The sequence below is a fragment of the Melanotaenia boesemani genome, chromosome 4, assembly GCF_017639745.1.
Source record: "Melanotaenia boesemani isolate fMelBoe1 chromosome 4, fMelBoe1.pri, whole genome shotgun sequence".
Lineage (NCBI taxonomy): Eukaryota > Metazoa > Chordata > Actinopteri > Atheriniformes > Melanotaeniidae > Melanotaenia > Melanotaenia boesemani.
The window spans coordinates 16,914,022-16,928,562 of NC_055685.1; the positions used below are offsets into that span (position 1 = coordinate 16,914,022).

General features: G+C 37.9%; 1 protein-coding gene across 6 annotated transcripts in view; it reads right to left on the bottom strand.

Moving 5' to 3' along the window:
- Positions 1 to 2,563: 2,563 nt before the first annotated feature.
- The window catches only part of bnc2 (basonuclin 2), a 162,832-nt gene continuing 150,854 nt past the window's right edge, over positions 2,564 to 14,541 (bottom strand). For 5 of the 6 annotated variants that reach the window (XM_041983166.1, XM_041983167.1, XM_041983165.1 and 2 more), the window contains one exon: positions 2,564 to 8,168. In XM_041983166.1, the coding sequence (XP_041839100.1) occupies positions 7,352 to 8,168 (817 nt within the window). In that variant the 3' untranslated portion in view covers positions 2,564 to 7,351. Of the gene's footprint in view, positions 8,169 to 9,230; positions 9,305 to 14,541 lie in introns of all 6 variants that reach the window. The other variant, XM_041983170.1, reaches the window with a different exon arrangement.

Sequence of the window (14,541 nt, forward strand, 5' to 3'; positions counted from 1 at the left end):
TTGTGTCTGTAAATGATAAGCCTAGATCAGCAGAGAGTCATAAAAAGTATCAAGCTAAGTTGTTAGCGAGCCACTTGTAACATTATTAGCTAATGTGTGTATTACAATCTTGTCTCTCCTTAGGTAGTTTCAGTGATTAGATATATAAATAAATAACTGCATGAATTTGGACTTTAACATGCTTAAATGAGTGTGATGTCATGGTACAAATGGTACAAATTAGTGGTTTTATTATCTAGTCACCATACAACATCTAAGTTGCACATTTTCATTACCAGATGAATCACAGCATAGCCCAGATGTGCATGAAAATTATTTTATGATAAATCTTTAAAATCACCTCTTAACTTTAGTCCTAAATAAGTTGCTTTGATTTTCTCAGAAAGAAAGAAAGAAAGAAAGAAAGAAAGAAAGAAAGAAAGAAAGAAAGAAAGAAAGAAAGAAAGAAAGAAAGAAAGAAAGAAAGAAAGAAAGAAAGAAAGAAAGAAAGAAAGAAAGAAAGAAAAGTTCTAATTCAAGACTCAGAAAAGATTTTTTGTCCAAGGTGAAATTATGTCCCAGCAATGTTGTCACTCTTGGGTAAACATGGGTCTCTATGACAACCTCAACCCCTCTAACCTCATTATTCATTCTTGATGATTTCTAGAGATGTCCCATGTCTAATACTGAGATGATATTTTACATGTCCACTGATTTTGGAAATGTAAAATGGATTACATTTTGCTTGTGTTGCTGATGGGCAACCATTCCAATCATAAATTCCATATCTGACACATCAAAGCTTACCCTGGATGCATCTGGCTGTGTGCATTCTCCCACAGGAAAAATCTCCCCCTCTCAAAGGTCAGAGGAGGGCCAGTGTGTTTGTCAGGCCAATCAATGGCCTGCTGATCCTCAGTTCTGTAGCAAGGAGGTCAAACTAGTGGAGGACGATGCCCCTGGTGGGAGATCATCGCTAAGAAAAGGCTTGTGTATGTGTGTGTGTAAGATGGGTGGCTATTTGTTAGAAGCTGAAAGTATATTTTTCTACATACTCCCACAAATAAACAGTATCCCACAAAGCTCTTTGTTTGAAAGTGTGTCTGTGTTTAAGATAGAGACAGACAATATATGTGTGTGTCTTGAAGTTATAATCAGTGTTGGGCTCGCCAAGCTGGTGTGTGACAAATGGAATTGGCGTTACTCGTTCATGGGGAGGCAAAAGGTATTATGTTTCTAGAGCAAACATGGCAATCCTACTGGAGCTGAAATTAGATTGTAATTTGACCCCCAGTCACAGCAAATTATGACAGCAGAGCTGCTAATTTGCTCCTTTTGTCCTGTGTTGTCATCACTGTCTGTCTTCAGTTTCATGTCTTTGTTGTGTTATTAATTTATTTAATCCTTGACTGGAGTTCATATTCAGTTAATTTACATGTGCAGTTAGGTCAAACTAAATTTATAACTCCATTCGGCCATTTATTTGGACCCTGTATACAAGCACAGAAGAGGGAATCTATTTATTGATCAAAGTATGTTCAATTCTTTAGCAAATTGGATATAATTCAATGTGGCGGTATGTCCTCTTACAGCTTATTAGTGTTGGGCTTTCCAGTTGACCTTTGTGACGTTTCATGCCAAGTGGTGAATAGCACAGCAAATCAAACCTCTGTACTTATGTAGCTATAATAGTCTTCAATATGCTAATTATTTATTAATATTTTCTAAAACAAACCGGATGTTAAAACTAAATGTATGTTTGGACCGTACGTCTGTTTTTAGTGGAACAGTGGGCACAGTGCTGTAGCAAATGTGCAAATATTTAAAAGTGATAAGAAGAACAAAGAATCCCTAACATGTTCGCTATTTAGACACAAAAATGTTAGTCTTGAAAATGGTTCTAGTGCAAATTTTACTTATGATTTTCCTCATGTCTGAACTTTACGGCAGAGGAGCTATTGTTCTAGGCCTCCTTAAATAGGCGAGAAAATCACAGCAAGCTGTGAATATTTAAAAGCATTAGCATGCTTTGTCCAGATTTGACAGTTTAAGTTTGATTAACATATTTACATGTATTTCAGAACAAAAAATGCAATATTTTACTCATTTCATGTTGCTGATTTTGATATTCTTCAAATTTTTTTGTCAACCATGCAGAAATTGATCACTAGCACAAAAAGAAAATATTTCCAAGATGGATGAAAAGCCTTTTGATTTGGATTACCTGCTGGCTTTTAACTTGAGTTCAACAAATGATCAGACAAAAGTGCTTTAATTTCTCTCTTCAGTGACCAGTTTACTAATCTGCTAACCACAGCATCAGCGTCTCCTCATGCCAGAACATCTTTTAATAACTCTAATAATCTAATTGTCCACTAATTGGTCAAGATAGCCTTTTCCCTAATGATTTTTATCATAGTGTAATTAAAGAGCCCAGGAAAACCTGCTGAAATCACAGTGTCTTGTTAAAATGGCTTGATTGACACATTTTGTCTGGGCTGTTATTGTTACAGCTAGTTTGAACCAGAATATTTACAAATCAAGGTTCTTCAACTTGAAATAAAATGCAATGACAAAATGCCAGTGACTGATAAATCTTTAATATAAAAATTGTACAAGAATTCTGATACAAATTACAAGAGGTATTTGGACAAAATATGAATAAAATTCCATTTACATCCCAAAACCCTTATGCATTTTATGCAAAAACCATAGACAGTATAATACAGAAACAAATAAAAGAAAGGCTAAAAAGAAAGAAAAAAAAAAGAGTCTTTTAAAAAGGATAATCTTTTTTCCTTCTGTCTGCAAATAGGGAATACCTCTTTAGGTAACATACAGTATCAATGAGGCTTCCAACTCACTATTTTGACAACAAAGTGATGCAAGCTCCTTTGCTCTTTTTTGTTCTTTGCAGTGCGACTATATAGCCATGCAACGCTGTCGAGTGCCGGTGCTGTAACACAGGCTTTTTAAGACACAGACACAAATGCATCAGATACTCAAAAACACAAGTGAAAATAAAATTCTAAATTCACCAGCTCTTCAAGCTATTAATACTTTAAGACTGCAAAATATATTTGAAAATACAACGGAAAACATTTTATGAATTTACAGGGTTGGTTTTTTTTTGTTGTTTTAATTTTTTTTTTTTTTGTTATTTAATTATTTTTTTTTTTTGTTTTGTTTTGTTTGTTTGTTTTGGATTATTGACATTTCACAGGTTCCAGTTCAAATTAATGAGGGCACAAGTCATGAGACTGAAGCATCTATACAAATCCACATGTGTATTTTTCTTCTATCTGCATATTTCTAATTCCACCAAATATTTTCACCTCACTTTTTTCCATAAGCTACATTAACTGGACAGTTTGCATGCAATGTCGCCCCTCATCTTTTCCTACAGTTATTGTACTCACGATTAACAGGTCAGGCATTTCATTCATTTTCCATCCCTTTCTCCCTCGGTGTGCTGTGCAGAACTGCAGAATAATTGATGCCTGACAATGCGCTAATCAAATATTTAAAGTTCACTCCAGTGGTTTGGGCCAATGATGCACTCTAAGCAAAGCATTTCTGATGTCCAAAAGCATGGTCACTTGGAAACCAAATGCACCTTGACCCATGCACTCAGAGAATTAAGAAATACAATGATAGGACAGGATGACTTTTCAAAAGAGGGAAGAAATCAGTGGTCATTTCTCAGAGGAGAGCTGAGTGTACGTCTGAAAAATTTCTGGGGTGGCTTGATTGCTCTCCAACAGGCAATCATAAAAAAAAAAAAAAAAAAAAAAACTGGCAATGAATCTTAGGGAGTCCTGCCCCTTTTCTGCTTTCTTGCTTCCTTCTCAACCAGTATTCACCCCCCCTGTTTTAGCCCCAAGCATTAACAGGCAACAGTAAGGCTGCAACCAGACAACACGGAACACAATCTTTTTTAACCACTACATTTTTTTTCTTTCTGTCTCAGATGTCTCCATATCTATGGACAGTTGCTTGCATGTTTCTTTTTAGCTATGTTTCTGGCCTTTTGCAACTTAAAGCTCTGCTGGCATGACCAGCATCATCCAGGAATCCATGGGAGCCCCAAAATGGTAGCAGGAGGGGTGTTTTTCTAGTAAATCTCTTCTGTGACATTCCGTTTTCTGCCAAGAACATATGAGAACATGTGACAAGACATGCTCTGTACATGCTATGTGGAAAATGTACAGGGATGAACAGAATATAAGGAATGTGTGAGAAAACTGAAAGCTGTTAATGAGGTGATTGGCCAGACCATGAATACATTAAGAAATAGAGCTAAAATTGTTCTGTGAGCCTCCTAACCTTAAATTTACTTTCCTCTAATGAATAAATATTTTCAGTTTGGAATATTAATTATAAGTGTAAGAGTTTTGGGGCTCCTGACTCAATTCTAGTGTGCATCGTTCATAATAACCAAATGTTAGCTATCTGTAGTGGCTGCTGCTGTAATGTTCATATTAAAAAGAAAGTTTAATTTCCTGTGGTGAGAAGATTTGTCTCTGCTCCTGTGTACTATATGACTAGAGGCTAACAAGTCATCTCTGGTTTGTCATCTCTCTAAGTGTGTGTCATTCTCCTCTGTGTTTGTATGCTTGTGTGTTAGAGAGACGGCTGTCTGCAGGGTTCCTGGAGTAGCACTTTTTTTTATTTCTGCTAGAGTGAAGGCCGGAGGGACTGAATGAGTGAATGAGGCAGCAAGCGCCTCAGTGAAACCTACTCCTGGGACAAGGCAGGGGTTCCTGTACTCAATTTTCCCTTCACTTGGGATAAACAGGCAATTACCCATCCCTTTTTCCTATGCCATGGCCGTCCAGTGAACTTAAGCATACACTATTAGTGTGTGTCCCTGTAGGATCTGCACTGTGGCGTGTGGAGGTGGTAAGTGAGTGGCGGGTTGAAGAAATGGGTAAGGCGGTTGTTAAATTACTGTGCTCTGACAGACAAAGAAAAAAAAAATGAACAAGAGAAAGGAACTGAATTGAATTACCACCGACCCCGAAGAAGAATAAGCACACATAGAAAATGAAGAGATGAATTGAATTCAACTTAATTGACTGAGTCAAATTAAATTGTTCAGAGCACATACTCTCTTTCCTTCTTTTTCTCCTTCTGTCAGTGTCACAGTCTTGTCAGCAACCTTGATGTCTGGCAGTGTAACGAAGTGACAAGTGAGTTATTAGACAGAAGAAGCTGGAATGGCGGGACGCCTCCAGGTAACAGAGAAGCAGCACATTTTTAATGATCGTTGCTGTCATCCTTTCCTCCCTAGTCAGCCTTCCACCTCCGCAACCTTTCCATCAGCCTCAGCTCTCTGTTTCGCCCTCTTTATCTCTAAAGAGAGGACTAGAAACTGCATGTGTCATATAGGTGGAGCCTTAAAAAAAGACATGAAATATTTCAACAGAATAGGTCATGTCTATACAGCAAAATGGCTTAAGTGTGAAATAAGTGTAACTTAACACTGTTATGGATGTAAGGTGTTGTGAATATTGTACAACACACCACATAACACTGCATATTTTTCCACTGTGTGTAGCACCAGTCAAGTAAGAGAAGATCTCCTTGTATAGTAACACATGACAATGCTAAGACATCAACAAACTGATGAAAAATGTCTATTTTTTGTCTTTTTTTTTTTTTTTTTTTTTTTTTTTTTTTTACAAAAAAAATCACTTTTACTGGACAAAAACATCTTCATGAAGATATATCACCCACTAATAAATACCCCTTCCCCTTGGCTACTTTTTTTTCAGTTACTGGAAATATTTGTACCGTAAGACTCATGGAAATCTCTGCAACCAACAAAATAAAAATGACTAAATCTTTTACAGAGTATGTCCTAAGGTGATGCTCAACAATGGAAACGTAAAGCAAAATATCACAGCAAAAATTTTAAGACTCAAGTGCATTGTATTGTGGAAATGGGGGCATGATTTAAGCACAATGTTACACTAAAGAGCTTTTTTTAAGAAAACATATTTTGGTCACAGTTAAAAGACTAGTTTCAATGTTTGTCCTCTTTTCTCTACTTTTCAGATCTATCAGACAGTTGTTTCTTATTAAGATGCCTTCTGTGAGAACAAATAGTATTTCTTGCATTGATAACTTTGTTTGACAAACTAATTGCATGCTGTTGACAGATTGTGGTCAGTAATTATGGTGATCATGACAAACATACACCTCTTAAACAAACAGAGTAAGAGATACCAACTCCTCTGCCTATCAATTTCCTTGTGTTTGTGAAACAGCAACTCACATTTACACAGACCTGGACCTGTTCTGAAGCAAAGTATTTTGGAGCCAATTTTTTAATAGACTGTAAAGCAATGAGCCAAGGCCGAAGGATCTGTTCAGAGGCAAGAGGCTATCTGTTGAGTTTGAAACTGAGCATGTGCAAAAAGAAACTGGCACAAGTACAGTATGTTGAAGGTACTGTCACTTCCCCTGTGGCACAGTAGCCATCAATGACCCCAAACAACACCTAGATTCACCATTGCAAAAATCCTCATTATAATAATATTACACATCCCCTTGTATAGATGCAAAGTGCAAAAACTGAATTGGTATACATAACAGACAAAAAAGTAAAAATCAATAGAAATACAGATAATGATATCAGTGTAGGAGCCTAAAAAAGCATGCCGGCAACATCTGAATATCTAACAAGCAGTTAAAACAAGTCACTTTTTTTTTCTTTTTCCCGGTTTAATTCTCGTATTTGAAGCTAACATAAATGTGTTGAGCCATTAAGATGCTACCTCTTTCTTGCCTATAGCTGGAAGTACTGTACTGGACTGTAACATAAAACCATAAAGAGAGAAAAAAAGAAGCAAACAACCATCAACACAACTCTTACACAAAAAGCCTCTTGGGACATTATTTACAAATGGAGCTGTCATGCTTTTGTTAGGGGATCATTTAAAAGCTATCATTACACAAATACAACAAGAAGATTTTCTCTTTTTTTAATACTATTATTTCTGCAGGCAAAGTCACAAATAAGGTTGAATGGATTCTTTGGAGATGGCCAAAAAACATGAACTGGGGAGAAGATAGAAAAAAGAAAAGATGAAGGAGCTTATGAAAAACAGCCTGGGGTTTTGTTATAAAGAAAACTCAATGCCTATGAGCATCATCCTGTGTGTTCCTCCAAAGTCAATTAATTTTATAGATGGAGATAGAAGTGTCTTACAGTGACTTGTAAAGGACAGGCAGGAGGCATACAGGCATTTAGCTTGTATTTGATGGTCTTGGGCTGGGGTTAAAAGCTAATTTCAGGAGAAATAAGGATGAGGAATGAAGGGAGGAGCGGGCAGACTGACAGGAGGGTCGAGTGGCAAGTCATTCTTTAGTCTATTATTGTAGAGAAGGGCATGTTTTTATGGAGGTTGGGGTTTTGAGAGTGTCTGTTACGGCTGCGGACAGAACTGAATACCATGTTGCAGCCGGGGATTTTGCACTTGTGCATCTCACGCAAGTGCACAGTCTTGTAGTGCACACGCAGGGTCCCTTTGTTGCTGTACATTTTGTGGCAGATGTTACAGAGGATCCCACTACTGCTGCCATTACTGCCCCCTGTGGATGAAAGGAAGAATGGCGAGGAGGAAGCGTCCAACCCCTCACCTGGTCCTTCTTTTAGTTCTCCAGTATCATCCCGATGTCCCCCTTCCACCCGCCCCTCGGCACGCTGGGAGAAGTCATCTCCCTCACTGATGCCCTCCTCCTCATCCTCTTCTCCCTCCTCTTCCAAGTCATCCAATAGAATGCCTTCATCGCTGCCCTCTTCTGACTCATGTGAGGAGTGGATACTGCTGCTGGATTGAACACTGGATGTGGTGCTCAGATCCAACACCATATAGTCATCTGGCTGGCCCCGGAGCAGGCCGTTGGTGTGGTGGTTTTTAAGGTCTTGATTGAGAGGATGATGAAAATATTCATTGCTTATGGGGGAGTGGACATTGTGGTTCAGACCAGGGTGCCCAAAGCTGGCACCTCCGATACCCATTCTGGCCATAGGGTCCAAGCCCATGTGATACCCAGCATATATCTTGGCCAGTAACTCAGCTCGCAGGTCCTTGGGCAGTGGCGTGAGTTGGGGGTCCAGGACAATATCGTCCAGCTCTTTGGTCAGCAGTTTGCGGTGCAGGTTGATGTTGGAGCTGTGCCTAATGTGAAGAGATAATCACAATTTTAAATCAGTATGATACCAGTGAATTTAAAATTAAGATTAGCTCTAAGATGAACAACAACCATGTAAAAAAAAAAACAAAATTGTTTTTAAATATTTTCAAGTAGTCATACTTCTGTCAGATGGTTTCAGAATTACTTTATGTGTAGTAATCATTAAATCAGTCCAGACACAGAAACACTCACATCGAGAGAATTCCACCCTACAGTTCTGTTAGGGGAAAGTGCACAAACATAGCAATGAGGCAGAGCATCCTGCAAGTGTTTACCACTGTCAGCATGTCTGCACTGCACAGCCCTCAAATCCAATAGACTCTGACTCAATTAAATACTCCACATATTGAATGGGAGTTTATCAATTGATTTGAGCTGTGGTAATGTGATAATCGAGAGGAACTGGATAGCATATTAGCACAAGGCCCTGACAGCATTATCGCATTCGTTCCATATTGGAGGTGGCTTAATCGAGCACCTCAATGAACATGTCTTTATGTAGCCCTGGATTTAATTAAGATGGGCATTTTTCCCAAACACAAGGCAAACTGTATCACACAAAGTGCTATAGCTGATGAAAGAAACCCAGTAACAAATGCCATGCTTAAGCCAGGTTACAATTAGTTAGCAAACAAAGCCATGCTACAAGGTGCAAGGTGAAATGGACTTGGAAATGGAATTCAGTATCTTTTTACTCCAATTTCACAAGTGTCAAGTTAAAACCAAAAAAAAAGAGGAGGTGGGGGTGGGTCACGGTATACACACATCACAATAAAACTGCATAACGCTGATAGAAAACTAAAGCAACCAATGACCAGTCTCAAATATGACATCCACAAGGCCTATTCCTCTCACATCAGCTCAACACTTAGATTAAATAGCAAAAATATGCAAACACTCAGTGCCTGTAATGTGAAGGGTTTCCATGCAGGGAGGTCACATGTGTGTAAAACTAAACAAAATTGAAAAAAAAAAATTGAGAAAAGAATAAGGTCATCCTTAGCAGGATGGGTAAAAATGGAGTCACAATGGATAACAGAGCTTACCAGCAGTGGCAGGGTTGATGCAGTCAAAAAGGGTCCCTTTCCTTTAATTATTTACTTCCCTATCCGACATTGTCCTGCAAGAGGTAAAAATACATTCAATTGAGGGACCCTTTTCTGTGAACCAAGCAACCAGGAGCCCGTCCACTCGAGCATCGTCAGCATTGTGGAGAGGGAGCGTGGCAAATCCATTGGCTGTGGTTGTCACAGCATATGTGTGTTTGCACGTGCGTGTGTTTGTGTGAAAAAAATATATTTCTTTTATGTAGTATGACTTGTTCATAGACTGTATAAATCCTTTGTTCTTCTTTATCCTCTGATAGTGGAGTCGCAACCACATGGCTTTAACTTATGGATATAATATGGGGCTCATTCATTGCTGGCATGTTCAAATGTATGTGTGTAGCTGTAACAGACAAGAGTGTTTCTGAATTATACTGTAATAATCTATGTGATTAGGCAAATGGGTGCAGTTTCTGCAGAAACATAACATGCTTGAGAAGAGGGGCAACAGATTTGCTTTGAAAAGCCTGAAGTTCAGGATGCTGTTGATGATGCTCAGGTAGGCAGGTCCTTTGCAACACTTCTCCATCTCTAAAACAACACCTTCTCACTGCTAATAAGCTCTAAATTAACCATTGCTATCTAGTAAAGTCAAACATGCTAAATATCATGCAGAATGTATTCTGCAGAATAGTAACGATAGCCATTTTAGACAGTCAGAATGCACACCACATTGCTACACAGTTACTGTATTGAAATGAAAAATAATTACAAATATTACTACAACGTGTTTATGTATTTTACAGAAATATACAATCAAGATGGCCCTAAGAAAAGGTGACTTTACAGTGTGCCAGTTTTTGGACTGTTATATATGAAAGTTATTTGAATATAAGAATGAAAAAGGAGAAAAAGAGACCTGTTTACGGTCATTATGATAAGCAATGTTATTTAACCTCTGTGTTGGCGGTGCCTCCTCGCCCTCAACAATCAAAATAAGTCAACTAAATCCACACACTGAGGATGCCCTCATCCCTTCATTTATCAGGTTTAGACTTTCTGCCCCATTTCCCACTCCCTTCCATTCCTCCATCACTCCTCTTCAGTATGTTCTATCCTCCATCCCTACAGCTACAGTACCTCCCTGCTGGCCAGTAATGTGGCTGGCAAACCAATTTGACAGTCTCATCTTCGTCCAAAAGATGGGGGAGGCCTCCGGAGGCCCCGTTTTTGACTGTGCAGAGGAGGCAGAGTGAGAGTGTGCCTATCCCATTTGAAGTTAATTATCTTTAGGTTCATCTGATGGCCCTTGCCCTTGCTTTTGTGTCTAAGAGAATATGTATGTATAGGTGCATGCATGTATTTATATCATCTAAATGCCTTATAATGTTTAAATGAGATGGAGGGCTGAGTAGTATTAAATTGACATCAGTGGTTCTTTGTCTTTCCTATCATCTGGGGTGTGTTATGAGGTTTTCTGTATGAGGGAGAGGTCAAGAATTTTAGTCAAATTTTTCACTGTTACTGTTTTATCTCCTTTGTGTTTTTTCAACTCCTTGAACAGAGCAAGCTACAAATAGTTTGAGGATTCTCAAAGAACCAAAGAACATAAATTAAATATGTCTTTAAATATGTATTAAAAAAGTTATAATTTAAAATTACTTGCAGTTTCATAACTCCATTTCTGTTGATGATAGTGTGCTTACATGGGTATCTATATGTTTTACGTCAACAAATAGAAATTACTTCTTTATTCTCCTTAAAATGAATCACAATTAAGCCATCAGTGATAATACAAAAGGGATCTGATATTTTAAGTTTTTGTCTTTTCAGCAGATGCTTCAAACTGGACTTGAGTGGCTTTTACTAAGATATTCTCTGTATGAGCAGCATGCCCTTTGTTTATAAGACACAAACACAGAGCTGATTGTGTAGCAGAGGAGCTGGGCCCACATGCCGTGAGGGGACCAAGGGAAAAGAAGAAAGATGGAGAGAGGGAGAAGAGAAGAGGAAAGAGACTCCAACATAATTAACCTTCACTCTCTCCATTTGCAGTGGCTCATGCAGGGACCATGGGCAGCGCACGGCTGCACCATGGGAACATGGGAGAGAGAGGACACCTGCTTACTGCAGCGACACGAAGAGAACAGGTCAAACTGTTGGGGTGAAAGTTAAAAAGAAATGCAAGGCGGGGCTGATAAAAATAAGATATGTATGACAAGTCTTGTCACCAGTTTAAAAATCATGATAAACAAGGCTAATAATAGTGATGACTACTGATGTGTGCCTCTCCAGTAGTTTATCTTGTAGCTTCTTTATCACGTGTGCCGACACTGCTCAGTCCTCAAAATAAATATGCAATCATTTACTGCCGTGTAGCAGGCACCTGGGAGGCTGAGGGAAAACACCCCAATGTACAAAAACCACACACACACACTTAAATTGCTGTGTTTTACACTCAAAATCACTTACTTTACATGCTTGCTCCAGGGCACGGAAAATTATCCTTTTCCAAATGAGTGAGTGAGTATTGTACCAATGTGCACAGATGTTTTTACATGCATGTGCTTGAAATCTGCTGTTTCCTCAACAGTGCAAAGATTTAAATTGAGCATTAGAGATGTTCCTGGATTTTACATTATATTTAGTCCAGGTCTGAAAGTCATCAGTTCCAAGTTGTTTTTCCACAGTAGATGGACTGACCCCACACTTGTTTTCTTCTTTACTTTGATGCACCAGCTTTTGGTGCTGTGTGGTGGTGTGCTACGGGCTTTTGGTTTTTCTCAGTCAGTGGACAGATATGCTGAAGACTCTCCTGGAGCTTGATGTGAACAGCCAGGCAAAGCTGCATTTATAATGTTGCTTTATTTAATGTTAATTCATAGTAAAACATTGAAAAACAAAACACTGATTTACTTTATTCTTAAAAATCTTTAAAGATTAATACTTTGCATTAAATATTTGTTAATCTTAGATTAATTACTATAAAAAAAGCTGAAAAGACTACTTATTAATTGTTACTGCTAGTACAGTGTACACAAATAAATTAAATAAAATCATTTGTATAAGGAATATAGTTTAACTTATCAAATTTAATAGCAATAAACTATCGGGCATTATTTTGTGCATGCAGTTTCCTAATCTTATCAGAGCAAACACTCTGATGAAAACAACGGAATTATATTCTCATTTTATTGCTTTCATTACACTCAAATACACATTATGTCATTAGAGGATTATCCTGGGAGAGATCTGATGAGAGCGATGCTTGTGTATTGACTCGTCTCAAAGCCCCGGGATTTTTCTAGCTCTGCAGTACTCCACTTTCTGTTGTTTTGTTCTCTGCTTGAACCTACAGCAGAGTAATATGTCCCATATGCTACCAGGAAACAACAGTGTGTGTTAGCCTTACTCACCCAAAGCTATACTGTAAGAGCTCAAAGATGCATTATTGTTTTTGATTTTTTTTTTTCTTTCTTTATCTATCAATGTTGTGAAATTGTTAGGAATATCCAAGCTGACAAGGTGTTAATTTTTCTCTACACAGTGTGGTCTAATCTTTCCCCTTTCTCTCCCTATCTGCAGCAACTCTGTTACTCCTGGCCCTCATATATCTGAAAACTCCTCATGTCTGCACTAAATTTTCTCCCTATTTTATTCTGATAATTTTTTACTCTTCACCATTGTCACCTAATTTAGTTTTTTATGAGCCATTATGACACCAGGTTCCAGCATAAAGAAATTAAATGGAATAAAAAAAAAGAATAAAAAGCAGAGCTACAGTTTGAATTTCAGTTTCTGATTGAAGGAATCTATTTTAACACCCACAAAAAAAGAGGAAAAAAACATAATATCTTAATATATTGTGAAGAAATATTTTGTTTTTTTTACTAAAATCACTTTTCCAATTGCTGCAAAAATGTAAAGTCAATTTTATTCTAATCTGAAGTTAAAATAAAAACAGAATGAAAATATACTTTTTTTGTAATCTACCTGCTTGCGTTGCATGAGATAACATGTGTAAATGTGAAAATGCATGTATGTTTGACTTGCCTTGCCTGGGGAATTTTCTTTTATAAAGCTTTCAGAGAGCTACACACACTCATTGGTGGCATTGCACCACTGTGAGGCAGTGCATGCCGCAATGACACTTCTGGTTCTTTGCTACTGTCGGCACAGCTGTGTTAGATGAGCAACAGGCTTTCACCTTTATGGAAGGGGAATATGTCTTTTGTTCTGCTTCCTATTTCCTATCTCACAACCACTATAATAAAGTCTCAGAGCCCTATTTACATACTGCTAATGAATAAACAGGTCAAGGTACAGCTATGCAAAAATAACTAATGTAATAAAAGGCTTGAGGTAAAAAAAAAGAGGAGTAAGTTTGGGTGGAAGGAGGGAGCTATGTTGAAGGAAGAGACAAGGTGACAAGGTGCAAGTGAGACAAAGGATTTAAAAAAGATTATAAAAACTCCATCTCGTAAGAATTTGTTTCCCTGTCATTCAGTGTTGCTTATTAATGTTACAAGAAAAATAAAACTTTAAGTCTCACAAACGAACAGAAAAATTAAAGCATTCATGTAGACTAAATGTTGTGTTTAATCTATTGAACAGGTCTAGCAGTATAACACCATACAGATTTTTTGCACACAATTACCCTTTTAACCCTTTGGAGAGCCCTTGTAAACCTTGGGCACTCTTAACTTTCTGCATCTCCAACATGAATCAAGGCATCAACCATCTGTCAGTGCTGCTCCAGTATATATATTCTGCAGATTGAGTGTGTGGGACTGATATGTGCTAACAAGCCCAGGTGAGCGTGGTTAGCCTCACCTCTTAATGCGCTAATAAATGCAGCGGTTTGACAAAATGCTGTTGATGTTAATGAATGCATCTTCATCTCCCTGTGACAAGGTGAGGTGGTGAGGGCAGGTAAACAACACACTTCACCTGGAGGTTTGAGTTAAGCTAATGCAGTTTTTTAGTGTGTATGTGTTTCTTATCATGGCACTCTGCTTTTCTGAACTTTGACTTAACACAGAGCAGATGTGCCTGAATGTCTTTTTTTTAGTTTGCTATTAGCATACAGATGTTAAGTGATACGCTATCCAGAAAAACTTTGCAAAAGCACTGTAGTTAAATCTCAGATGACTAACATGACATAAAACTCACAAAAGCAAAAGTATGTTTTAGCATGGCTTTAGAAAAAGCACATGCTCCATTAAACATACATTTCTAATGGCATTGTGATTAAAAAACAGAATCAAACCTACCTGTATATGTCACCCATACAGTAAAATGAAACTGTTAC